Here is a 27,569-nt window from a genome sequence, read left to right on the forward strand (position 1 = left end):
ATGATGACAAATAAAAATCAAAAAACAAATTTGAGCCCTTTACACTGTAGTTTCTCCTAACTTCCTACTAATATACTCCCTCTGCCTCCCTGACAAAAATGAGCAGATTTGAAAAACAATGTATAAATTATCTTCCTATAGTTTTGAAATCAGACCATGTTTACTTTCTAACAGAAGATGACATGGTAGACAATTACAAATAAGATTTTTATAGATGCAAAGTAATAATAATCTCTTCTGTTTCAGAACCATCTGAAGTGCAAAAAGTTATTCATTTAATATACCTTTCGTTTGAATGTTTTTAAGACAAATCAAGTAAAAATTACCCCATTGTGTTTCTGTATATCTTAATCCTTCAGAATTTATCTCCTACATGACTGACTGTCATAAGATATAAATTGGATACTTTATAAACATTGTAGCAATTAATTTTTTACCTTACAAATATTTCCCTACCCTGAGATGGTCTTGCTTTTCTGTTCCTGTATTTTTTAAAACCAGTATCATTCTACTTACGTTTTTTATTGTGTTTCTTGATATTAAGGAAATAGAACAAAATCAAAGTAAACTGGCCATGTGGAAATCAGTCCATGTGTGTCCAATTTTCTGCCCCTGCATTGCTCCTGGCTGACTTTCTGCTTAGAGCTTTCTAACTTTGTCCCTTATTGAAGGCTGTTGGTTGCTAAAAATGGTTTTAATTTTTTCCTTTGCCTTTTATCATCTAGATGAAAAATAAAGAGGAAGAAGAAAGACAAAGAAAAATAGAGGCTAAAGAACAATTGTTAGCTATCCTGAAAGCAGACCAGATTTTCTGGGACCATGAAAAGGAGAAAAAACGGAAAGCTGATAAAGAACGTCGAGAAGTTCAAGATGCCCATATTCAGCAAATGGTAATTATTCCTAAATGTTTATACTTCTTTTAGCAATAAATATGTAATATAGAGTTCATGATAGTTTTCTGTTTCCCAAAGCAGTTTCCTTTATCAAGTAAGAACAGATGGTCATTATGGTTATGACACAATAAAATGTATTAAAAATGTGAAGAGTTAGTTTTTGTTTTTATGGGTATTGAAGTTCTCACACTAGGTTTATGTCTTTTGCACAACTATTTATCCTTCTTTAGTTTCTATTGTGTTTTGATAAATATGAAAGAAAATACAAATGCAAATGACAGGCCATGATGCTTCCTTTACTTTTTCCCCCTCTTTAAAACCACAACCCAGAGAATATGTTGATTGGGATCACATAGGTTTCATATTTGAGGTGAGTGGGGGTCCCAGAGATTTTAGAACATGTATGGAGGACCTGGCATCCAATCATTTGTGTCTAAAAACTGTTTTCCAGAATAGCTGTACCATTTTCCATTCCTACCAGCAATGAGTGCAAGGACAAGTTGCCCCACATCCTTGCTAACACTTGTTACTGCCATTCTTTAATTTTTAACTATTCTAGTATAGTGTTATCTCATGGTGTTATTTTGCATTTCCCTAATGACTAAAGATATTGAACATCTTTTCATGTACTTTTTAGTCATTTGTGTGCCTTGTGAAGTGTTTATTTAAATCTTTTGCCAATTTTTTAGTTGGGTTGCTTTCTTTTTTCTTTTTAAATTTATTTTATTTTTGGCTGCATTGGGTCTTCGTTGCTGCACACGGGCTTTCTCTAGTTGTGGCGAGCGGGGGCTACTCTTTGTTGCGGTGCATGGGCTTCTCATTGCGGTGGCTTCTGTTGTTGCAGAGCATGGGCTCTAGGCGCGTGGACTTCAGTAGTTGTGGCACGCGGGCTCAGTAGTTGTGGCTTGTGGGCTCTAGAGCGCAGGCTCAGTAGTTGTGGCGCATGGGCTTAGTTGCTCCGTGGCATGTGGGATCTTCCCGGACCAGGCTCAAACCTGTGTCCCCTGCATTGGCAGGCAGATTCTTAACCACTGCACCACCAGGAAAGCCCTGGGTTTCTTTCTAATTGTTGAGTTTTAACTTATTTTTTTAATGTGGTGAAATATACATAACATAAAATTTACCATTCTAACCAGGGGTCCCCAACCCCTGGGCCGCAGACTGGTAGCAGTCCGTGGCATGTTAGGAACCAGGCCACATAGCAGGAGGTGAGCAGTGCGCGAGCAAGCGAAGCTTCATTTGCCACTCCCCATCGCTCCCCATTGCTTGCATTACCACCTGAATCATGGCTCACGTTACTGCCTGAACCATACCTCCCCCTCCCGTCTGTGGAAAAATTGTCTTCCACGAAACCAGTCCCTGGTGCCAAAAAGGTTGGGGACCGCTGATTCTATTTTTAATCATACAGTCCAAGGGCATTAAGCACATTTACACTGAGGTGCAACTGTCAACACTGTCCATCTTCATAACTTTTTCATCATCCTACTCTGAAACTCTGTACCCATTAAACAGTAACTCTCTGTTCCCCTTCCTCCCAGTTCCTGGTAACCAGTGTTCTACTTTTTGTCTCTGTGAATTTGCTTATTCCAGGTACCACATATTAGTGGAATCATACAATATTTGTCCTTTTTTGTCTGTCTTATTTCACTGAGCTTATGTCTTTAAGGTTCATTCATGTTGCTGCATGTGTCAGAGTTTCATTCCTTATTAATGCTGAATAATATTCCATTGTACATATATACCACATTTTGTTTATCCATACATCCATCAATAGATATTTGGGTTGTTCTCATTTTTTGCCTATTGCAAATGCTTCTGCACATTGGTATATCTGTTTGAGTCCCTGTTTTCAATTCTTTTGCTTATATACCCACAAGTGGAATTGCTGGATCATATGGTAATTATATGTTTAATTTTTTTCAGAACCACCATACTGTTTTCTACAGCAACTGTACCATTTAACACTCTGACCAGCAATGTTCAAGGGTTCCAGTTTCTCCAAATTCTCAAGATTTTCTGTGTTTGTTGTTGATTATCATAATGGATTTGAAATGGTATCTCATTGTGGTTTTCATTTGCATTTCCCTCATGATTAGTGATGTTGAGCATCTTTTCATATGCTTATTGGCCATTTCCATTCAGTCTGAAGACTTCCTTTAGCACATTTTATAGCACAGGTGGGCTAGCAATAAATTCTTTCAGTTAATGTTTTTCTGGAGATGTCCTTACCTTGCCTTTTCATTGGATATGAAATTATTGGATATCATTTTTTTCAGCCTTTTGAATGTTTGTTCCAGTGTCTTCTGGCCTTCACTGTTTATGACTAGAAATCTGCTGTCAATCATATTGTTTGTCCCCTATATGTGATGTGTCATTTTTCTCTTGAAAATGAAGTTTTTTCTTCATTTTTGGCTTCCTGCAGATTGACTATGATGTATTTTCCTTGAGTTTTTTCTATTTGGGATTTGTGGTGCCTCTTGGATGTGCTAGTTAATATCACCAAATGTGGGGAGTTTTCTGTTATTTCTTCAAATATTTTTCCTGCTTCTTTATCCTTTTTTCTTCAGGGACCCAATTTGCACATACACAGAGACATCTGATATTGTACCAGAAACCTCTGATAATTTTTAGTCAATATTTTTCCCTTTGTTCTTCAGATGGGATAGTTTCTATTGACCTACCTTCAGATTCACTGATTCTGATGTTGAGCTCATCTAGTGAATTTTTCATTTCAATTATTGAACTTTCAACTCTACAGTTTTCATTTGATTCTTTTTATATTTTTTATATTGTTTCTATTTCTCTGATTAGATTCTCAGCTCACTCATTCTGAGCATATTTCCTTTAATTCACTGGATATATTCATAATAACTGCTTTGAAATCTAATTGCTAAAGTCAATATGCAGTTTCATTCAAAGTTAGTTTCTGTTTCCTGAGAATAATGTAACACGTTTCTATTTCTTTGCAGGTCTAGTAATTTTTGGTTGAAAACTTGACATTTTATAGAATATGTTGTAGATTCTGTTTTGTTCTGAGAGTTGTTGTTTTAGTAGGCAACTGCTTTCCCTGGACGCAAGCTATGAAATCTGTTTTCACCACAGAAGGTAGCCTCTGATGTCTTTGCTCACTTTTATTTTTTAAAGCCTCGACTCCTAGGGTTCCTCACTGTACTGGTGTTGACAGTCATCCAATAATATGGGTAGAGTTTATGTTCAGACACCTTCAGCCAGTAATGTTTTTACTCCTACCCCTGCTATGCAAGCTGTGGGCAGGTTGAGGGTGGTAGTCCAAAGAACACTAAATTCATAATTTCTCCCGGGCTTTTTTTGCCAGGCTCCTGAGGTATCCTATGTGAATGTGTTTTATCAATTAGCCAGGGATGTCTGTAGAGTTTATCATTTCAACTCTTCTCTGTCTCATTCCAGAATCTCCCCTTTCAATTTCTAGCTGCTTTGCCACTCAACCCAAATAGAATCTGACATCATTGTCCAGTTAAATTGCAAGTTTTCACCTCCTGAGCTGGAGGGATAACAATGCCCTCCAAAGAATGCCAGAAACTTGGGGTTCTTACCTTCTGATTTAGTAGCAGTTTTTCATGAAAAAACACTTCTCAAGTAGTTGCCTGTACATGGTCACTTACCAGTGCTCTGAAATGGTTGATTTTAATAATTTTTAATAATAAACTTGTTTTATGTGGAGAATAATTGGCCAACCTCCTCATGTGGCCATTATCAGAAGTAGGATCTGCCATATTATTTTGAAGCAAATTCCAGATATCATATCATTTTATCAATGTATATTTCAGTATCTATCTCTAAAACTCAGGGACTCTTTAGAAATTAACATAATCACAATTCTGTTACAACATCTAAAACAATTAACATTCAAAAATATAAAACAATTAACAGTCAGCATTTAAATTTCCCCCAGATTGTCTCAATGAATATTTTTTAGAGTTTTTTGTTTTGAGAATAAAACAGGGTCCATATATTCTATTTGGTTGATTGATATGTCTTTCAAGTTTCTTTTAACCTATAACAACTCCTCCTCCACCCCCATCCTCTGTTTTTGTCTTAGGTTCTCCCTCCTTGTCTCCATTATGTTTATCTTGCAATTTATTTGTTGAAGGAACAGGGTTTCTTATCTTTTAGAATTATTATCGTCTGCATTTTGCTGATTGGGTCCCTGCAGGGTAGTATTGTTCCTCACATTTCATGTAAAATCTAGTTTAGGTCAGATTCAGGTTCAATTTTTTGGTGAAAATTCCTCATAACTGGTGTTGTGTATTTCCATTAGAAGGCATGTCATGATTGTTGTCTCACTTTGTGTGATACAAACAGCCTTTGATGATTGTTACCTAGGTTTAATTCATCAGGTGGAAAAATGTTAGTATTTTCTCCATCCTTCTCATCGATTTGCTGAAGTTTTCAAAGAAATTTTCATGATCAGCAGTTTCTCTGAAGTACAATTTTAAAAGACAGGATAAATATTTGATTCTTTAACTGTACTTTCGAGTTTTCAAAATAATTAGCTCTCTAGTATCCTCCAAAGGTATTTGTTACTTTACCCCCATGTGTTTTAATTTTTAGGATTTTAAACCAGTATTTTAAAAGTTTCTTTACAAATCTGTATTTATGCTTAATGTATATAAAGTTTGAGGGACCAGTCATATATTCCATTATGGTTACCTTTCCTTCCATTCTCATTTCTTTTCTGTACTTCAAATATTTCTCCCTGTTCCCTCAATATCTTTCTACAAAACTGCTACCAAACCAATACAGTATAGCCCAACTGCTCCTTGTTAAGATCCCAAATTACAGCATTTTACCACTGATGAGATTTCTGATTTTTTCCTAATGTTATTGAATGTCATTTTCTATTTTTTCAAACTCCTAGTATCCTATCCCCTATTCAACAAATAGCATGAAAGCCTGTTTTGAAATGTAGCACTAACAAAAATTTGGTATTTTGTATTCATATGGTTGTTTTATTTCCTCACAAATTTCAATTCCTGGTAGATCTATCAGGTTTAAGCTACTATTTTATGCTTAAGTGTTGGTTACTGAGTTTGAAATGTATTTTCATGAATACTAAATATATTCATAAGTAGACAAAAATCTTGATTTTTGATAAACTCAGCATTTCTTAAAATGCTTCTGAGAATACACAATGAAAAGGTGTCAACCAAAACTTTATAGAAATCTTTAAAAACCCATTAGTCACCTCATATGAGCAGTTAAAAGAACAATGGTTGTGTAAATTATAAAGTTAAAACAAAAAAATTATGAAATGTTATTTAGTAAACTGGTTTTTGGTAGGTAGATTGCTTACTTATTCTACCTAGCTTCAACATTGATAAATGTCACTTGTTCCAACTTCAAATTCTTAGGAAAGAGAATGTAACTGGTTTAACCACTTAATTCAGATAGTCATTGCAGACTTAATCTTATGTGGCTGAGTCACATGGTATATCTGGCTGATTTGGGACAGTGGGTTTGGGTGCATTCCTTCAGGACAGTGGATGGATGGGGACAGCGATTGGTATGTCTTCTACACTTGTCAAAGTCACATCTTCTAAATGGTAGAAACAGGATTTTAAACTTGGTTATTTGATTTTTGATCTTATTTGCATGCTGCATTGTTTGAAGATGTACCATCACATAATACTGAGCCACTACTTTGAACATGATACTATTGTGAGAAGCATGGGAGAATTTCTGAAATAAACTATAGTATATAGTTAAGTCAGGACTTGTCAAATATCAGTGAGTTTAGAAAGCTCTATCTACAACTTCAAATGCTACATATATTTAGAAAATTGATTTTTTTTTTTTACTAATACAAAGTATATTTTTTCTTTCCTTCCCAAATAGGCCAAAAATAAATTTAATGCACTGCAAGCAAAACAAGCAGAACTAGAGTACTGCAGACTTACTGAAGCTCTTGTGGCTGAAAAGGAGAAGGAATTTCAGGATTATGCCAGAGAAGTAATTGAATCTGAGTCTGAATCAACAAACAAATATATTTATCCTCTTGTAAAAGCTGTACAGGAAGGACCTGGAGGTGGTCGTGGACCAGTTTTTGTGGACAGAGGTGTATTAAGACCCAGCTATCAGGCAAATGATATCACTGGAGTCCAGCTCCCTTTTTATATCTCTCAGGGATCAAAATATAATACTTTTCAAAAGTCTAAGGGAAGGCTAGGTTTTACATGGTAGAAAAAAGTTTATTTTTAAGAAGACTAAGTCATAGCTAATATTATGAGCTACAAATTCAAGTGAATTATATGCTTATAATGTTAATAAAGCTGCTTTTCATCTAAGTACAATTATGTCTGATCTAATTGATTCTTCCCCACTCAAGATTAAGTCAGACTCCTTTTTTTTTTTTCAGACTCCATTTTTTATTTTGATAAAACACATACACAACCAAATGTAAAATTTTAGCCATTTAAGAATATTCAGTGGCATTAAGTATATTCATAATATTGTACAACTGCACCTATTAGTACACAACTGCTCTGATCTGCTAATTTGATAAAAGAAACCATAGCTAAAATTTGTGGCAAAGATGTAAACTGGAACTAGGACATTTTGGGTATTGAGAGGACTTGGTGGGGTGGGGGAGGTGTAAAAATTATGAATCTGCACTTAAAAAAGGAACACAGTACTAGGTTAGGAAATATGTTTAGGAAAGAAACCTAGAAAGCAATGAAAATAGAAAAAGCACATTGAAACTAAAAGTATTTTAATAACAAATTTGCACAGTCCATATGAAGCACTCACATTTTACATATTCTCCTGGCTTAATAAAACATTTAAAAACACTCCAGAATTTGAGAGTTTAATAATATTCACCTGCTAACACATATAAACCACTGAATGGTCAGAACACTTCTACTTAAGCATATATATTTTCAGTGACTAACTCTCAAGTTAACTAGGTTCATTTTCCCTAAATATGTCTAACTTAAATAAAACCAAAAATAAACAAGAAACCAAAAACTAGACAATCTGTTTTACAAACTCAATTAACATTTATATGGCTTTACAATGGTGTTATATTAAAGCTGGCAGGCACAGAATATAATACAGTGTTCCCGCTGCTGAGAAATTTGGAGGAATTAAAAAGCAAATAGTAGCATTCCAGTTGACAGTAATGCAAATTCCATGTATAACCTTAAAAGTCTGCTGAGGCAAAAGACACCTTGCAATGTGAAGCACTATGATTAAACAATTACACTAGAACTTATTCCTAAACCTGGAAATTGTCACTGCTGACTAAATTCTTAAAAGAAGTTCAGCATTGTTAAACTCTTTGCTCAGTTTTTTCCTAATACAATTTCTGTATCCCCATGGGTAAAATAAAAGTATTATTTTAATTATCTTCATTATTTAGCTTTTAATAAAAATAAAGGCCGAATAAGCTAATACGATTTAAAAAATACAAAAACAAACTGTTTATGATAGTATAGTTTATTTTATACAATGTTTAACTATAAAAGTTGATAGTTTCAGAGTTTAAATTCTGTAAAATGCAGTTTGCAGAAAACAGTTTTAACAGTTACTAGACTAATGATAAGAGAAGCAGCATTTTGAAACTAATTATACAATTGCAACAACAGCTTTATTCCTAAATTTCATTAAAAAAATATACATCACAGTGACTTCTGAGCTAGGAAAAGAAGTGCATTAACTTCATTTGTTTTTCCCTTCCATAAAGAGAGCAGCCATAACTTTTAATATCCCCACATACAAATACCCAATTCATTTATCCTTCAAAATACTATAAACACACAAAGGGGGAATAAAATATACAGCATGTACTTTTGGTAAACATAGGAATTTGCTTGAAAAAGGGGGGCAGGGCAGACACACAAATCAATCCCACCACTCCCCCCAGTACATAAAAACAAACAAAACCCCTCAACAACTCCCTTCTCCGACCTTGCTGATGGAATTTTTCAAATTCCATAAAGGTTCAAAGTGTGATGAAAAAAACTGCCACCCAGAGTAAAAGCAAAATCAACTACTAAAACCATACTAATTTGTTCCGCACACTAACCTGAAAACAAATTAGAACTGTCAGTAATTACTACTACTGAAAACATGAGAAGCCCAGTGTGTTCCTGTCCCCAATATTAAGAAATTTTTACTTTTCAGCTTCATATCTTCCACTGAATACAGAATCAAAGGCCATTAGGCAAAGCCAATATGAATCAATATTACACTTGTGCAAAGATGGATTTATAAGACAAAATTCTTTGAAACTTCTCTGAGGGATCTGATTAAGAAACTTAGAAACTACAATGCTCTATGAACTCACTACCTATAGAGTAACTTAAAAATGTTTTAAAGCAACCTAGTAGCTTCTCTACAAGCTCTTTAACGTTAATCTCTCTGCAGTGTCAATTTCTGTGGCAGACGGTTTACCCAGAAAAAGAATTCACATGAAATAATCATGAAAAAATTTCTCATATATTGCCAATCAAGCAATAAAAACAAACTAATTTAAATATCTTTAAGAGAATATTAAATCAAAGATACTTTGAGGTAAACTGTAAGCTCAAACGTAACTATTATCAATTTGGCAGTAAAGAATTAAATAGTTGACTTTTAGGAAAACAGAGTTGTTCAAAGTAAAAACTAAAGGTTGCACAACTATTAAAAATGTAATGACAGGTTCATTTGATTGGTGTACTATTCAGATGCAAAGGCAGATGAGGTACAATTAATGCTGTTTGATCATTTTCTAAATGTTATTTATATTCTGAAAATAAAATCTAGCTGATTGTCATCTCTCACTTCAACTCCTTCACATATCTGTTCTATTGTAAAAACAGCTAACGAAGTTTTTTTTAAAAGGCTTATAAATAATGTTTAGCATGGAATTGCTTCTTTGATGACCAAAACAGAATACTACTTAAAGAAATTACTATTTTTTTCTCCTATGGTTACTTGTCTATAATTCTTAGTGGATAAAGCTCCAGGATCAGACAACATAGAACTATTTTTACTTAGCATGTTTTTTTTTTAAAATATAATTGTTATTAGAAATCCTTTCTTAAACAGCACCTTTCTTGAAGCTCAAACAGTTCATAACAAAGGCTTTTAAAATGCAGTTTACTGAATTTAAGACAAACAATAACTAATTTAAAATATATAACATTATACAGCTTGGGGACTCAAGACTCAATTATCTCTAAGGTTTGTGGTCAAAGTCTCTAAGGAATCAATCACCCTGGATTATCATAAACATCTATTACTTTTACCATAAGGAAAAAAATTTGGTGAGACTCTGCTACGGATATTTGTTTCAAGATATTGCAAACAATCATTACCCTATTTGTTATATAAATGGCTACCACAATGCCAAATGTATCATTATTGTATTAATCAATAATGGGAAGTATTATGCTAATAAGCATTGCTTTGCTCAGTACAAATAACACTGAGTAGCTACTGGGTTTACGAAGGAGCTACCTTGGTAACAGAGTAGCTATTTGACACTACTGACAAATATTAAAGTACAAAAGCACTCTAGAGACAACTACTAATTGGATTTCTGAAATTTCTTTTCAAATGAGGCAGGTTTTGTGTTTACTGGATGTTCAATATTTTATTTAGAAGAGAAATTACAGAATAAAAGGCCACACATCACTAAAATAGCAATATACAACACACAAAATTCTAAACGGACTTTGGATATCTTTAATGTTTCACACTGTAAGCTATCAAATTTTGCAACTTTCTACTCTATGTGGCACATGCCAAGTTAAAATAATGATTAACAGTTATGGTATAAAGCCACCTGAATAGAAGAAACCAGAGTCATAAACATGCTACAGCCTACTGTGATATACAGATAAAAAAGATGCATTTTCTTGCCAGTTGAAACTCACAGTTATGAGAGTTAGGAGAAGTCAGTTCAAGTTAAAAAAAACAACCATGCAACATTTAATACTCAACTCTATATAGGTCAGTGGCCAAAAAGAGAAATCTAAGTTAATGTGTCAATACTAACAATTTTTAGAATCTAACATAAAGACCTGCACAAGTGGTATGTTTTAGTGAGAAAACTATTTTTTTCATTTTAGAGAAGGGTAATGATAATAATAATAATAAAACATTCCCCCAAAGCAACAGTTTCATCTCTTCAGACCAACAGCAACACAGAATTGAGAATTACAACCTGATCTTCAAGGTACAGTTCTTGTCAGATGCTGTGTAACAGCAAGCCAAGCCCAATCAGTACATCAACTGAAAAAAAATACTAAACTATATTTATAGACAGTGAAGTAAAGCAAAACTAAAGAGGAAAAATATTAATATGAAACAAGCTACCAGCAGAACTATAAAGAGTAACATGAAGTGCAATATAAATAACTATGTATTTTAAAGCGCAAATTACTATAAAATCAAAAGTAATGACTTAATATCTCAAGTTATTAGGGTCCCACTTCTGTGTAATTAAAAGCTGCTGCTGCAAGCCTCTGTTATAAATGCAATAGAAAAATCTACACAAGATTTCTTCTACCTAGTGGCTTCTAAGGTTAATCATGAGAAACATAAGCTTTTGTAACAATGTATTCCAACAATCAGTTATGTTTGTTTCCAACTGGCCCATCACACAAATTAGGGTATAGAATAGCATGTTTGCTACTGGCTGATTGTTGCAACACAAAAATGCATACATGAAATAGTTAAACACAGCACACAGTATTACACCAAAGTGTTTTTCTCATTTCAAGTTTATTAAAACTTTTGCAGTACAAATTATCCAGGTTGCAGATTATCAAAAGATCGACTCAATAAAGTCCACATTGGAAAAAAAAAAAAAAAAAAAGACAAACATAAACCCAAAACAATGAAAAGAAAACAACATAAAGGGGATTCATCAGCAAGTCTCTAAAACTTAAAATTTGAGACAGAATGGAAACAAGTTTATATAACTCACTCATCCACTTTTGTCTTCATCTGTTCCAGGGCTTGATTCATGATCAAATTTTTTATTTTTATCATGTGTGTGGTCATTTTCTTGACCCTTTGATTTTTGGTTTTCTTTTTCCACTGAGGATCTGGTCTTCTCATCCTCCTTATTTTTCAAAGTGGAGAACTTTAATTCATTGTCCTGACTACTTTGTTTCATTTTTGAGAATGGACTTTGATCTCTATCAGCCTTTTTTTCCCTGTTACTATTTGAGCTACTATGATCGCGATTTCTAGAGTACATTCTCTTCTCACCCTCAGAATTCTCTTTTCTGTGTGAACTTTTACTTTCTTGGTTTCTGTATTTTTCTTTGTTTCTGCTTTGACTTTCTTCTCTCTCTGAGCTCCGTGAATCTCTCCTCCTTCTCCTCCTATCTTTACTTCTTGATCTTCCTGGCGTTGCTCTTCTCTCTCGGCTCCGTGACCTTCCTCTTCTCCTGTACTCCTGTTCTCTGTATCTATGATACTCCTTGCTTCTGCTGCGATCTCGGTCATGGCTTCTAGACCGCACTCTTCTGCTCCTGTCCCTACTTCTGCTTCGTTCCCTTGTTCTACTATTGTAACTGTGTTTGCCTTTAGTTACATCGCGTTCTCTACTCCTAGACTGTGCACGTCTGTCCTTGTCCTTACTTTTATTATGATCATGCTCATTGCTTTTGGATTCTAACTGTTTAGACTTCTCTTTACTTCTACTCCTTTCCTGATCTTTTCCTTTAGAATCAGACTTTTCTTTTTCTTTAACATTCTCATGATCCCGTTCTTTACTCCTTGACCTCATCCTCTTTTCTTCATGTCTATTATGCTTTGTATCTCTTTCCTTACTCTTTGATTTCTCTTTGCTCTTACTCCTACTTTTCGATTTGGCCCTTTTCTTTACCTTGTTTTTATATTTATCATCTTTTTCTGAATTTCTTCTGATGTCTCTCTCTTTGCTGTCAGATTTATGGTCTTTAACTTTCTTTTCCTTTTCACTTTTTCTGTTTGGACTCTCAGAAACAGGCCTATGATCAGTTATTTTTTTCTCTTTTACTCTAACTGGGCTTCTTTGATTTTCTTTTATTTCATTTAACTCACTCCTAAAAAATGAAGAAAAAAAGTTTTGGGGAAACTTTATTAGGAAAACAATGGTGTCCATTATTGCTGAAATGATATTCTATTTTCCTTAAGACATTCAGAAACAATTGAAATGGTTTTAACTGAAATAATTTTAAATAGTTAAAAAAAATACTTGTTACTACATTTGAAATAAGAGTTAAATCTTACTTATCCCCTTTGATCCATCTTTCACCACTTGATACCCTCATTCTTTGAGCTCTCTGCATCTCCTGCCTCCAATGTGGAGGAGTCTCACTACGTCTGAAACGATCCCTTGATCTGGATCTAGAAGGAGTTCGATAACGCTTTAAAAAAAGAGGGGAAAAAATTAATATATAAAAATATAAAAGCATTACAACAATTGCTAAAGTGTACATATTTCTAGGTTCAAAAAAATGTCTGATTTTTCCATGCCTTCTAAAATAACTAAATTTCCCAATTTTCAGGTAGGAAATCAATGAGGCATAACGTGGTTTGATTCTTTGCTTTCATTGCTAATGAAATGTGTGTTTATATGTTCTTGTTTTAAATATTTCTTGGGTTTATGTTCTAAAACAGTAAATATCGATAGCTATATCCCACATCAACAAAAGCTCTTTTGAATCTTCAATCATTTTTAAGACTGTAAAGAGGTCCGAAGACAAAAAAGTTTGAAAACTGCCATGAGAATAGTTAGGAAGCCATTTATAGTTCAGAGAATATACAATGGTGAATTGAACTAAGATGGTAGGAGTGGAGCTTGAGAGAAGCAGATAGATTTCAGAGTATTTGGGAGGTTGAGGTTGAACTGACAGGATCTGGTGATGGATAAGTTATATAAGGTAGGAAAGAAAGGGGAGAAACAAAATGATTCTTGGGCTTCAGGTTTAAGTACTTGCACAGGTGGCAGTGTCTGTCACTGAGACCAGAAATCTAAAGGAGGGTCAGGCCTGAAGAAGTGTTTATGCTTACCATGGTATATGATGAGTTTAAAGTGCCCATTAGGCACCTAAATGGTCATCAAATAAGCCTTTGGTGCCAGAAAGGCAGATGAAAAACTGACAGTTATCAGCATACAGGTACCCAGTGAAGTTACGAGAGTGATGATATTGCCCAAGAAGCATATGCAGAGTGAGAAGAGTTAGAACCCTGAGGTACTACAATATTTAAAGATCAGGTAGAAGAGCATGAACTAGCATTGGAAATTTAAGATAGACTGGCCAGAGACAGGAAGAAAAGATGATGGAAGCAGAGGGGAAAGAGTATTACAAGGAGGGAGATTAAATAAGACAAAGACTGAAAGGATCCAATGGATTCTGTGACATGGAACTGACCAAAAAGCAAGTGCTGTTTTCAGCAGAATGGCAGAAGACAAACTGAAATGGCTGAGGAACGAGCAGGAAGTGAAGAAATAACATACTAAGTATAGCCACGTTGGTTAAAAGTTTTGAAAAAACAAGAAGATATTTAAATTCTGATGAGGAGAGTCCAGTGAAGAGAAAGAGTATGAAATAAAAGAATAGGGTTAATTTTTAACAAGCATAGGGACACAGCAGTCAGGAAGTAACAAAGGGATACAAGAAAGATCTCAGTCTCATTTTATGCCATGTACATGTAAAATCCATTAACATCCCATGGATTTTCAACGTGGAAGAACCAACACAAAGATGTTACTATAAAAAGAGAACATATAATTCAATATCCTTATCTACTCTAAATTTTAACTAGTTATGTATAAAACAATACTTAAGAAACACTCCAGGATTATTTAAGATAAATGCAATACTATTAGGACTTCTGGGAAAAGAATCACCTACCCTTGGTCCTCTTCCTTTAATTTTCCTGCCAGACCTAGTAACTAAAAGTCGCCTCTGGTATGAAGCAGGCTGGGAGTTAAGTAGATTACTAGAAGGAAGCAAAGGGAAAATTAAAAAACATTATTTTATAAAAATAAATCTGGAGAACATAGCTTTACTGATCTAAACTAATAAATTTAAAGTCTTACATATATAATCAGTGGTTCTCAACCAGGAATATTATCAATCCTAGTAGGTATCTGGAAAAGTATGGGAGCATTTTTACAACTGTCAATGACTAGAGGGTGCTATTGGTACTGAGTGACAAGTCAGGAATGCTAAAATCTTGTAATGTGTGAAGATGAAGAACTATCCTGTTCCCAAATGCCAACTGTGTCCTGTTGAGAAACACTGTTATATAATCATCACTAAGATGAAGTCAACTTGATAGTGCTAAGGAACTCAGAGTAGGCTATATGCTGTTGAGAGAACAATTTTAAAGCTATCTGATTCTAAAGTATCTTACTATCCTATAAGCAGTTGTTCACTGGTAATAAAACTATAGAGAAATGTAATTAATGTGAATTAAACAGAGACAAGATGGTCTGAATTAGCAAAATGTTTAATATCATGCTTTATACCAGAAAGGGAAACTATTTATTTTCAAATAATAATGAGTTAATATTTAATTAGCACTAACAATATCTGTGTATGTTATATTTGAAAAATGCATTCTAAAGTAGTTCAAATATCTTCTCCTTAATATTTACTTTCTTAGAAACACAATTTCCTATTAACTGAGTAAACTCAATCCAATCCATCAAAATTATCCCAATTCAAGTAACCAAGACTTATTTTTATATGTTTACTATATTATGAAAGTATAGGGGGAATGCTCAGAATTTTATTACTTTTAAATACGTTATTTCCAATTATAAATAAAAGATACCCATCTTTTTTTCTATCTTTGGACATAATTATTAAAATGATTCATAAAGAACTAACAACTTCTAATACTAATAATGTGAACTTATGTAGAAAAATTTTCAAAGTACTTGAATATGCTATCAATTTTCAATACAACAATATTGTAAACCAGGCAAGAAAAACAGCATTTTCCCCCATCAGACAAACTGAAAAATAAAGGTTCTTACTTGCTTAAAAGTTTAATGTATACAAATAACAGAGTAAAACACTTGTTTTAAATGGAATTTGTTTGGAATGACACTTAACATATCTTTTTGCCATTTGCAGTGCTTGTTTTTTTTTTTTAATTAATGTAACTTTTATTCAAAAATCTGTCTGAATTAAGTCAATTTATCTTTTCAGCTATGTGGTTAGCAAAAAGGAGCTTTGCTAACATTATCCTATTAAGAAATTTCAATCTTGGGACAAGGTCACCAATTAAATCTTATCTAAAATAAGCAAATACGGTTTTTTAAAAAAGAAAGGTTCTGTGGTAGAGAGTGTGGGGCAGTTTATAAAGTAAACATATTCACATACCACTCTCTCTCTCTCTCCCTGTTCTTCCTTTCTTTTTCATCAGCTTTAGGAGGACTTTTTCTCATTAGGAATCTATTTTCAGGTACTGGAGGGATTTCTTCTGGACGAACAGTAGACTGGGGTTGTGCTTCAAGATTTTCAGCCTCACTTTCACTAGATGCGCTTTAATAGAAACATACAAAACAAATTCCACTTGGTTATTATGTACCTACCCCGATTTTCTAATTGTTGGTATTTCTTTCCTTTGTAATATGTACAATATATACATCATTCTGTCCCCCATCTCTGACCAAAGATGCAATTACATGGGGAAAATACTCATTCCTCTGACAAACCAACCAAAAACCAAAACCAAATGTTTCTGTTATCACATTCTCAAAAAATATTTTCCAATAAAATGGAACCAAAATATGATACTTCATGTGCAATGCCCTCTGATAAATTTAAAATACTTGAAAATATAGGTAAAGAAACTGCTTTAGAGGCAACAGGCTTATAAAGATGAGTTTTAGTACAACCATAGATTATTTCAGACAAAACAGAAAAGAAAAGAAATATGCTGACATTATCTGCTTTCTACCCTATGCTATCATAGGAGGAAAAAAAAATAAAGAACAAAAAAGTGAGAGACTGCTACAGAAAATAAAACAATCATTGGTTTCCTATAATTCTCACTAATCTTATATTCCTCCCATAAAATACAAACCTATATAACCAAAAGGTCATTGAGTTCAGACAAAATGAACTGAATGGTTTTGTTGAAAATTAAAATGAATGTACCCAAATTTAATCTATAGACTGTAGAATATCAAAATGGTCTTATACTTCATGCTATGAAACATTTCTCACTATTTTCATGTTCCATATAATTGATCCAAAATCACAATAGATTTATATATAAACAGAAGGGAATTAGAATACAAAGTCAGTACTGTAAAAATAAATTAAGACCTTTTCTTGCTTTTCTTTCGCTTCTTCTTTTCTTTCTTGTGTTTACGAGAATTTTTCCTATGTTTCTTCTTTCTTTTTTTTGATTTCTCTTCAGAAGCACTTTCAGAATCAGAAGAATCAGAAGAGGACTGAGAATCGCTTGAACTATCTGAGTCACTGGATGATGATGAGGAGGAGGATGATGACTTATGCCTTTTCTTTTCTTCTTTCCTAGCTTTAATAAAAAGCAAAACGGTTTGGTCAACACTTTTAGACAAACTTTTTAAGTGGAAGTTTAGATTTTTTTGCAGATTCTCAAAGTCCAGTATTTAACACTTAGCTCATCCAGCTATTTGAACTGAGGGGTACAGGAAAGGAGTTAAGACTCAAGATTAGAATCCAGATCTCCAGATTCATGGGTCAGTTACATTTATATCTAAAGAATTCTGGAAAAGTAATAGGTAAATCTGAAACATTAAACTAAGTTAATTTTAGGAATCATATGAATAACATACTTTTTTAAAGGCACAGAAATAACATTCAAGAATCCCAGATTCTAATCTTTTTGTAGTTTTCAACTTTTTCTCTTATTATCAATATTGGAAGTACAACTGTAGGAGAGAAGTAATAGAAAAAATACTATGCATGAATGTGGAAAGATAAGAAACACGATTCTACTGCCATGGGCTTATTCAATGCCTGAGTATTCCTCTAATGATTAAGAAATTTAGCTTCGGTTGAAGAGCAGACTTACAACAGGGGGTAGTGGTAGTCATTTGCCAATGATTAATAACTATGTTTTGGGGTCTCTACAAAAAGTAATTTCAAATTTAAATTTTATTTTGGGTTAAGGAAGTTTAATTTTAAAAGGGGTCTCAAAACTCAAATGCTTTAAGGATGAGGAAACTAACACAGATAAGTGAGGTTAACCAGGAAATGGAGAAAGATATGACAGACTGGACAGAGCTTCGCCCACCTAACAGTATTCTAATTCAAACCATGGTGGACTTAAAGAAGTGAATTCAACAATCTGATTAAAAAATGGGCAGAGGACCTGAATAGACATTTTCCCAAAGAAGACATACAGATGCCAACAGGCACATGAAAAGATGCTCAACATCACTAATCATCAGAGAAATGCAAATCAAAATAATGAGATAGCACCTCACACCTGTCAGAATGGCTATTATCAAAAAACACAACACATAACAAGCATTGGTGAAGATGTGGAGAAAAGGGACCCCTTGTGCACTGTTTGTGGGAATGTAAATTGGTATAGCCAGTATGGGAAGTAGCATGGAGGATCCTCAAAAAGTTAAAATAGCAGTGCCATATGACCCAGCAATTCTATTTCTGGGTATTTATCCAAAGAAAAGGAAAACACTAATTCTTTAAGATATATGCAACTCAACCTTCACTGCAGCATTATTTACAATAGCCAAGATATGGGAGCAATCTAAGTGTCCATCGATACGTGAATGGATAAAGAAGATGTAGCTCGCACACACGTGTGCGCACGCGCATGCACACACACACGCAATGGAATATTACTTAGCCATAAAACTTAGTATTATGCTAAGTGAAATAAGTCAGACAGAAAAAGGCAAATACTGTGTGATTTCAATTATATGTGGAATCTAAAGAACAAAACAAATGAACATACATAACAAAACAGAAACAGACTCATAGATACAGTGGAGAAACTAGTGGTTGCCAGAGGAGAAGGTGATTAAGGGGATGGGAAAGTAGGTTTATGGGATTAAGAGGTACAAACTGCCAGTTATAAAATAAGTCATGGGGATGTAGTGTAGAGCACAGGGAATATAGTCAATAATATTGTAGTATCTCTGTATGGTGACAGAGAGTAACTAGACTTATTATGGTGATCATTTTGTAATGTATAAAAATATCAAATCACTGTTGTATACCTGAAATCAATAGAATATTTTAAGTCCATTATGCCTTAATTAAAACGAAGTAAGTGAATTCAGGCTAAAGCTGGGACAATATTGATATATGGATAACTACAATACAGTGGAACACAAAATATATTAGAATCCATCAGTTCATAATGATATAGGTAAATAAAATATAAAGCATTTATCCTTCTTATCATATATGAACTGTACCACTGGCTAATCAAATAGTAGATGAAGGGAAGATGCTCTTTATCAAAAGTACTCCAAGAATAAATGAATAAGGAATTACAGAGTTAGAATATCACCATTTTACAACTCCTAAGGAGGCACTGCCCACCAATGGCCACTGCAGAGCACAGAGACAACCTGTCCTAAGTGACTCTTGCTCCCATCAAATAGAATTTAAAAAAATCAAAACTACATCTGATCAATTTTCTAGATCTAACTACAAAGTTATATGAAACAGAAGCACAGAAAGAACACATTACGTAACACAGGGATGCAATCTGTAAAGTTCAGTGTGTGCAATAATGGGAAAGAAACACTACAGGACAAATGACCTAGCTTGTTCAACAAATAAATCTCAAGAAACATAAAAAGAAATGGTGGGATAATCTATTAAAAACAAAAAAAATTTACAACACCAACCCAAATGTTTGAACCTGATTTGGATTCAAATTCAAACATCAAAAAATAAACATTAACTAAACAATTAGAAATTTGAACACTGTAAGGATTTCTGACATTTAGGAACGTATGTGTGTATATGTCTGCATATGATTATGGTATGGTTATTTTTTTCAGAAGAGTCACCTTTAGAGACAGTGAAATATTTATCAATAAAATGTTATGCCTAGAATTTGCTTCAAACAGGAAATGGAGAACTGTCTAAGGATAGGTAACATGAGATTAGCCATAAATTAATTGGTAAAGATGGGTAATGAACATGGGTGATCTGTTATACAACTTCAATCACTTTTGTATATGTTAGTATTTTCCATAATTTAAAAAAAATCAAAGAGGACAAAGAAAATATCTCTGGACTGACTGTTGGCTGTCTGTTTACAGACCTTAATTGAAAGGGTTAACAGCTGGTTTGCAACCTTTCTGTTAGCTTCAGAACACCTGAGGATTTGGCACTTGGTTGGCACTTGACCAAATTATTCTTGAAACTTATTTATTTATGGCTGCACTGGGGCCTTCTCTAGTTGTGGTGAGTGGGGGCTAACTCTTCACTGTGGTGCACAGGCTTCTCATTGTGGTGGCTTCTCTTGTTGCGGAGCACAGGCTCTAGGCGTGCAGGCTTCAGCAGTTGTGGCACACAGGCTCAGTAGTTGTGGCGCACGGGCTTAGTTCTAAGCTCCACAGTGTGTGGAATCTTCCCGGACCAGGGATTGAAACAGTGTCCCGCCCCTGCATTGGCAGGAGGATTCTTAACCACTGCACCACCAGGGAAGTCCCTCTTGAAACTCTTAACTCAGAATTTATAGGAGTGTACTGAGTTACAGAGATTAATGAGAATCTGGCTGGAGTTACTGTGTACTTGCCCAAGGGTCTGTGGTTCACTGTTAAGATTGTTTCTCTAATACTGATGAGATGCTGCTGCACTGGAGAATGGGAACAAGGTATAAAAGCTGAAGGAACTCCAGAGGTAATAGCTTCAATGAACTTATTAGGTAGTCTTCCTCACCCAGTCATGCTCCTCAGGACCATGAACCTATTAAGCTGAGATGCCTGGGATATATGCAAGCTCTACCTAGAACTCATGAGTTCTCTACTATGATGCTGCTGTTCAAGCTGTGCTGTTTCCCGTCCTGTATCCTTGTTTAATGATAAATAAGCTTAGTGCTGAGTGAAGCCTATCTTGTCTCATGAGTCCAACTGTTAATCTGATCCCAAGACCACTGTTGATGGTGAGGCAGTATGGGTATGCAAACTGAAAAACCTACTTGCATACACTAAAAACCTGAGGGGTGGAGCGGGGGGTGAGAATCAAACTTAAAGAAACCTAAGGAAGAAAATAAATTCAAAATGAATATGAGTAACTCTAAATACAAATATCTGAGGCCATATAATATGGAGACAAAAAAAATATTCCATATAAGCACAGAATACAGCTGTTAAAATTACTTGACAAAACATAGTAATGCTCTTCCCCATGATTAACAAAGCTTTATTCACCAGCTCCAATTTATATTTATTTTGCATTGTGATTCTTTCCTGAGAAATACACTGCAGTTGGTTTCGTTAAAAGGCAAGCCCGAGAAGCAAGAAGAACTACAGAGTCCTGCAGCCTGGGGAACGAAAACCACATTCACAGAAAGACAGACAAAATGAAAAGGCAGAGGACTATGTACCAGATGAAGGAACAAGATAAAACCCCAGAAAAACAACTAAATGGAGATAGACAAACTTCCAGAAAATGAATTCAGAATAATGATAGTGAAGATGATCTGGGACCTCGGAAAAAGAATGGAGGCAAAGATTGAGAAGATGCAAGAAATGTTTAACAAAGACCTAGAAGAATTAAAGAACAAACAAACAGAGATGAACAATACAATAACTGAAATGAAAAATACACTAGAAGGAATCAATAGCAGAATAACGGAGGCAGAAGAACGGATAAGTGACCTAGAAGACAGAATGGTGGAATTCACTGCCACAGAACAGAATAAAGAAAAAAGAATGAAAAAGAAATGAAGACAGCCTAAGAGACCTCTGGGACAACATTAAACACACCAACATTCACATTATAGGGGTCCCAGAAGGAGAAGAGAGAGAAATAACCCAAGAAAATATGTGAAGAGATTACAGTCGAAAACTTTCCTAACATGGGAAAGGAAATAGCCACCCAAGTCCAGGAAGCGCAGCGAGTCCCATACAGAATAAACCCAAGGAGAAACACGCCGAGACACATGGTAATCAAATTGGCAAAAATTAAAGACAAAGAAAAATTATTGAAAGCAGAAAGGGAAAAACGACAAATAACATACAAGGGAACTCCAATAAGGTTAACAGCTGATTTCTCAGCAGAAACTCTACAAGCCAGAAGGGAGTGGCATGATATACTTAAAGTGATGAAAGGGAAGAATCTACAACCAAGATTACTCTACCCAGCAAGGATCTCATTCAGATTCAATGGAGAAATCAAAAGCTTTACAGACAAGCAAAAGCTAAGAGAATTCAGTACCACCAAACCAGCTCTACAACAAATGCTAAAGGAACTTCTCTAAGTGGGAAACACAAGAGAAGAAAAGGATCTACAAAAACAAACCCAAAACAATTAAGAAAATGGTCACAGGAACATACATATCGATAATTACCTTAAATGTGAATGGATTAAATGCTCCAACCAAAAGACACAGGCTTGCTGAATGGATATGAAAACAAGACCCATATATATGTTGTCTACAAGAGACCCACTTCAGACCTACGAACACATACAGACTGAAAGTGAGGGGATGGAAAAAGATACTCCATGCAAATGGAAATCAAAAGAAAGTTGGAGTAGCTATACTCATATCAGATAAAATAGACTTTAAAATAAAGAATGTTACAAGAGACAAGGAAGGACACTACATAATGATCAAGGGATCAATCCAAGAAGAAGATAAAACAATTATAAATATATATGCACCCAACATAGGAGCACCTCAATATATAAGGCAACTGCTAACAGCTGTAAAAGAGAACGTCGACAGTAACACAATAATAGTGGGGGACTTTTAACACCTCACTTACACCAATGGACAGATCATCCAAACAGAAAATTAATAAGGAAACACAATAATGACACAATAGACCAGATAGATTTAATTGATATTTATAGGCCATTCCATCAAAAACAGCAGATTACACTTTCTTCTCAAGTGCGTACGAAACATTCTCCAGGATAGATCACATCTTGGGTCACAAATCAAGCCTCAGTAAATTTAAGAAAACAAATCGTATCAAGCATCTTTTCTGACCACAACACTATGAGATTAGAAATGAATTACAGGGGAAAAAAAGTAAAAAACACAAACACATGGAGGCTAAACACTACATTACTAAATAACCAAGAGATCACTGAAGAAATCAAAGTGGAAATCAAAAAATACCTAGAGACAAATGACAACAAAAACACGACGATCCAAAACCTATGGGATGCAGCAAAAGCAGTTCTAAGAGGGAAGTTTATAGCTATACAAGCCTACCTCAATAAACAAGAAAAATCTCAAATAAATAATCTAACCTTACACCTAAAGGAACTAGAGAAAGAAGAACAAACAAAACCCAAAGTTAGCAGAAGGAAAGGAATCATAAAGATCAGAGCAGAAATAAATTAAATAGGAACAAAGAAAACAATAGCAAAGATCAATAAAACTTAAAGCTGGTTCTTTGAGAAGATAAACAAAATTGATAAACCATTAGCCAGACTCATCAAGAAACAGGAGAGGACTCAAATCAATAAAATTAGAAATGAAAGAGAAGTTACAACAGACACCGCAGAAATACAAAGCATCCTAAGAGACTACTACAAGCAACTCTATGCCAATAAAATGGACAACCTGGAAGAAATGGACAAATTCTTAGAAAGGTATAACCTTCCAAGACTGAATCAGGAAGAAACAGAAAATATGAACAGACCAATCACAAGTAATGAAATTGAAACTGTGATTAAAAATCTTCCAACAAACAAAAGTCCAGGACCAGATGGCTTCACAGGTGAATTCTATCAAACATTTAGAGAAGAGCTAACACCCACCCTTCTCAAACTCTTCCAAAAAATTGCAGAGGAAGGAACACTCGCAAACTCATTCTATGAGGCCACCATCACCCTGATACCAAAACCAGACAAAGATAGCACAAAAAAAGAAAATTACAAACCAATATCACTAATGAATATAGATGCAAAAATCCTCAACAAAATCCTAGCAAACAGAATCCAACAGCACATTAAAAGGATAATACACCATGATCAAGTGGGATTTATCCCAGGGATGCAAGAATTCTTCAGTATACGCAAATCAATCAATGTGATACACCATATTAACAAACTGAAGAATAAAAACCATATGATCATCTCAATAGATGCAGAAAAAGCTTCTGACAAAATTCAACACCCATTTATAATAAAAACACTCCAGAAGGTGGGCATACAGGGAAACTACCTCAAAATAATAAAGGCCATATATGACAAACCCACAGCAAACATCATTCTCAATGGTGAAAAACTGAAAGCACTTCCTCTAAGATCAGGAACAAGACAAGGATGTCCACTCTCACCACTATTATTCAACACAGTTTTGGAGGTCCAAGCCTCGGCAATCAGAGAAGAAAAAGAAATAAAAGGAATACAAATTGGAAAACAAGAAGTAAAACTGTCACTGTTTGCAGATGACATGATACTATATATACAGAATCCTAAAAATGCCACCAGAAAACTACTAGAGCTAATCAATGAATTTGGTAAAGCTGCAGGATACAAAATTAATGCACAGAAATCTCTTTCATTCCTATACACTAATGATGAAAAATCTAAAAGAGAAATTAAGGAAACACTCCCATTTACCATTGCAACAAAAAGAATAAAATACCTAGGAATAAACCTACCTAGGGAGACAAAAGACCTGTATGCAGAAAACTATAAGACACTGATGAAAGAAATTAGAGATGATACCAACAGATGGAGAGATAGTCCATGTTCTTGGATTGGAAGAATCAATATTGTTAAAATAACTATACTACCCAAAGCAATCTACAGATTCAATGCAATCCCTATCAAATTACCAATGGCATTTTTTACGGAAATAGAACAAAAAATCTTAAAATTTGTACGGAGACACAAAAGACCCCGAATAGCCAAAGCAGTCTCGAGGGAAAAAAACAGAGCTGGAGGAATCAGACTCCCTGACTTCAGACTATACTGCAAAGCTACAGTAATCAAGACAATATGGTACTGGCACAAAAACAGAAACATAGATCAATGGAACAAGATAGAAAGCCCAGAGATAAACCCACGCACCTATGGTCAACTAATCTATGACAAAGGAGGTAAGGGTATACAATGAAGAAAAGACAGTCTCTTCAGTAAGTGGTGCTGGGAAAACTGGACAACTACATGTAAAAGAATGAAATTAGAACACTCCCTAACACCATACACAAAAATAAACTCAAAATGGATTAGACACCTCAATGTAAGACGAGACACTGTAAAACTCTTAGAGGAAAACATAGGAAGAACACTCTGACATAAATCACAGCAAGATCTTTTTTGATCCACCTCCTAGAGTAATGGACATAAAACCAAAAGTAAACAAATGGGACCTAATGAAACTTAAAAGCTTTTGCACAGCAAAGGAAACCATAAACAAGACGAAAAGACAACCCTCAGAATGGGAGAAAATATTTGCAAACGAATCAACGGACAAAGGATTAATCTCTAAAATTTACAAGCAGCTCATGCAGCTCAGTATTAAAAAGCAAACAACCCAATCCAAAAATGGGCAAAAGACCTAAATAGACATTTCTCCAAAGAAGACATACAGATGGCCAAGAAGCACATGAAAAGATGCTCAACATCACTAATTATTAGAGAAATGCAACCCAAAACTACAATGAGGTATCACCTCACACCAGTTAGAATGGGCTTCATCAGAAAATCTACAAACAACAAATGCTGGAGAGGGTGTGGAGAAAAGGGAACCCTCTTGCACTGTTGGTGGGAATGTAAACTGATACAGCCACTATGGAGAACAGTAAGGAGGTTCCTTAAAAAACTAAAAATAGAAGTACCATATGATCCAGCAAGACCACTACTGGGCATATACTCAGAGAAAACTACAATTCAAAAAGACACATGCACCCAAATGTTCATTGCAGCACTATTTACAATAGCCAGGTCATGGAAGCAACCTAAATGCCCACCGACAGACGAATGGATAAAGAAGATGTGGTACATATATACAATGGAATATTACTCAGCCATAAAAAGGAATGAAATTGGGTCATTTGTGGAGATGTGGATGGATCCAGAGACTGTCATACAGAGTGAAGTAAGTCAGAAAGAGAAAAACAAATACCATATATTAACGCATATATGTGGAACCTAGAAAAATGGTACAGATGAACCGGTTTGCAGGGCAGAAATTGAGACACAGATGTAGAGAACAAACGTATGGACACCAAGGCGGGAAAGCCGTGGGGTGGTGGTGGTGATGGTGTGATGAATTGGGCGATTGGGATTGACATGTATACACTGATGTGTATAAAACTGATGACTAATAAGAACCTGCTGTTTAAAAATAAATAAATAAATAAGATACAAGGATATATTGTACAACACAGGAAAAAAGAAAAAGAGAGACCCACTTCAGACCCAGGGCCACATACAGACTGAAAGTGAGGGGATGGAAAAAGATATTCCATGCAAATGGAAATCAAAAGAAAGCTGGAGTAGCAATACTCATATCAGATAAAATAGAGTTTAAAATAAAGAATGGTACAAGAGACAAGGAAGGACACTACATAATGATCAAGGGATCAATCCAAGAAGAAGATAGAACAATTATAAATATATATGCACCCAACATAGGAGCACCTCAATATATAAGGCAACTGCTAACAGCTGTAAAAAAGGAAGTCGACAGTAACACATTAATAGTGGGGGACTTTTAACACCTCACTTACACCAATGGACAGATCATCCAAACAGAAAATTAATAAGGAAACACAAGCTTTAAATGACACAACAGACCAGATAGATTTAATTGATATTTATAAGACATTCCATCTGAAAACAGATTACACGTTCTTCTCAAGTGTACACAGAACATTCTCCAGGACAGATCACATCTTGGGTCACAAATCAAGCCTCAGTAAATTTAAGAAAACTGAAATCATATCAAGCATCTTTTCCAACCACAACTCTATGAGATTAGAAATAAATTACAGGGAAAAAAATGTAAAAAACACAAACATGTGGAGGCTAAACAATGTGTTACTAAATAACCAAGAGATCACTTAAGAAATCAAAGTGGAAATCAAAAAATAGCTAGAGACAAATGACAACGAGAACACGATGATCCAAAGTCTATGGGATGCAGCAAAAGCAGTTCTAAGAGGGAAGTTCATAGCAATACAATCCTACCTCAAGAAACAAGAAAAATCTCAATCTAAGCTTACCAAAAAAAAAAAAGCAAGCCCATTCTCCCCACCAAATGCATTAAATATATTTCAAATAACCAATATTTAGTTTTCACTTCACTTTTCACATAAGCATTTGAGTGAAGCAAAATATCACAATATAGAAGACCATAAAAAAGATTTATAACTATTTTTAGGGTAATATAATCTGCCCAAGTATTAGATGATATGAACTATAAAAGGAAAATAAACTGTGTTTTTAGGGAGGATGCCTTGGAATAGAACCTAGAAAGCTCTAAGGTTGAAAGGTTCCCTCTTTTCATGTTTCTCAACATTAT

At 34.6% G+C, this 27,569-nt stretch overlaps 2 protein-coding genes across 12 annotated transcripts in view; one reads left to right on the top strand and one right to left on the bottom strand.

Annotated features, from left to right (window-relative positions):
• The window catches only part of CFAP210 (cilia and flagella associated protein 210), a 35,737-nt gene extending 23,956 nt beyond the window's left edge, over positions 1-11,781 (top strand). For 4 of the 7 annotated variants that reach the window (XM_082396114.1, XM_082396115.1, XM_082396117.1 and 1 more), the window contains 2 exons: positions 726-890; positions 6,768-11,781. In XM_082396114.1, coding sequence (XP_082252240.1) covers positions 726-890; positions 6,768-7,112 — 510 coding nt within the window. In that variant the 3' untranslated portion in view covers positions 7,113-11,781. Of the gene's footprint in view, positions 1-725; positions 891-2,816; positions 3,071-6,767 lie in introns of all 7 variants that reach the window. The other 3 variants (XR_014245867.1, XR_014245868.1, XM_082396118.1) reach the window with 3 other exon arrangements.
• PPIG (peptidylprolyl isomerase G) overlaps positions 11,627-27,569 on the bottom strand; it is a 40,838-nt gene continuing 24,895 nt past the window's right edge. For all 5 annotated transcript variants that reach the window (XM_082396102.1, XM_082396103.1, XM_082396105.1 and 2 more), the window contains 5 exons: positions 17,207-17,420; positions 16,256-16,417; positions 14,774-14,861; positions 13,146-13,282; positions 11,627-12,958 (listed from right to left, as the gene is read on the bottom strand). In XM_082396102.1, the coding sequence (XP_082252228.1) occupies positions 11,851-12,958; positions 13,146-13,282; positions 14,774-14,861; positions 16,256-16,417; positions 17,207-17,420 (1,709 nt within the window). In that variant the 3' untranslated portion in view covers positions 11,627-11,850. The remainder of the gene's footprint in view (positions 12,959-13,145; positions 13,283-14,773; positions 14,862-16,255; positions 16,418-17,206; positions 17,421-27,569) is intronic.

Source organism: Balaenoptera borealis (genome assembly GCF_965194805.1).
Source record: "Balaenoptera borealis genome assembly, chromosome: 6".
NCBI lineage: Eukaryota > Metazoa > Chordata > Mammalia > Artiodactyla > Balaenopteridae > Balaenoptera > Balaenoptera borealis.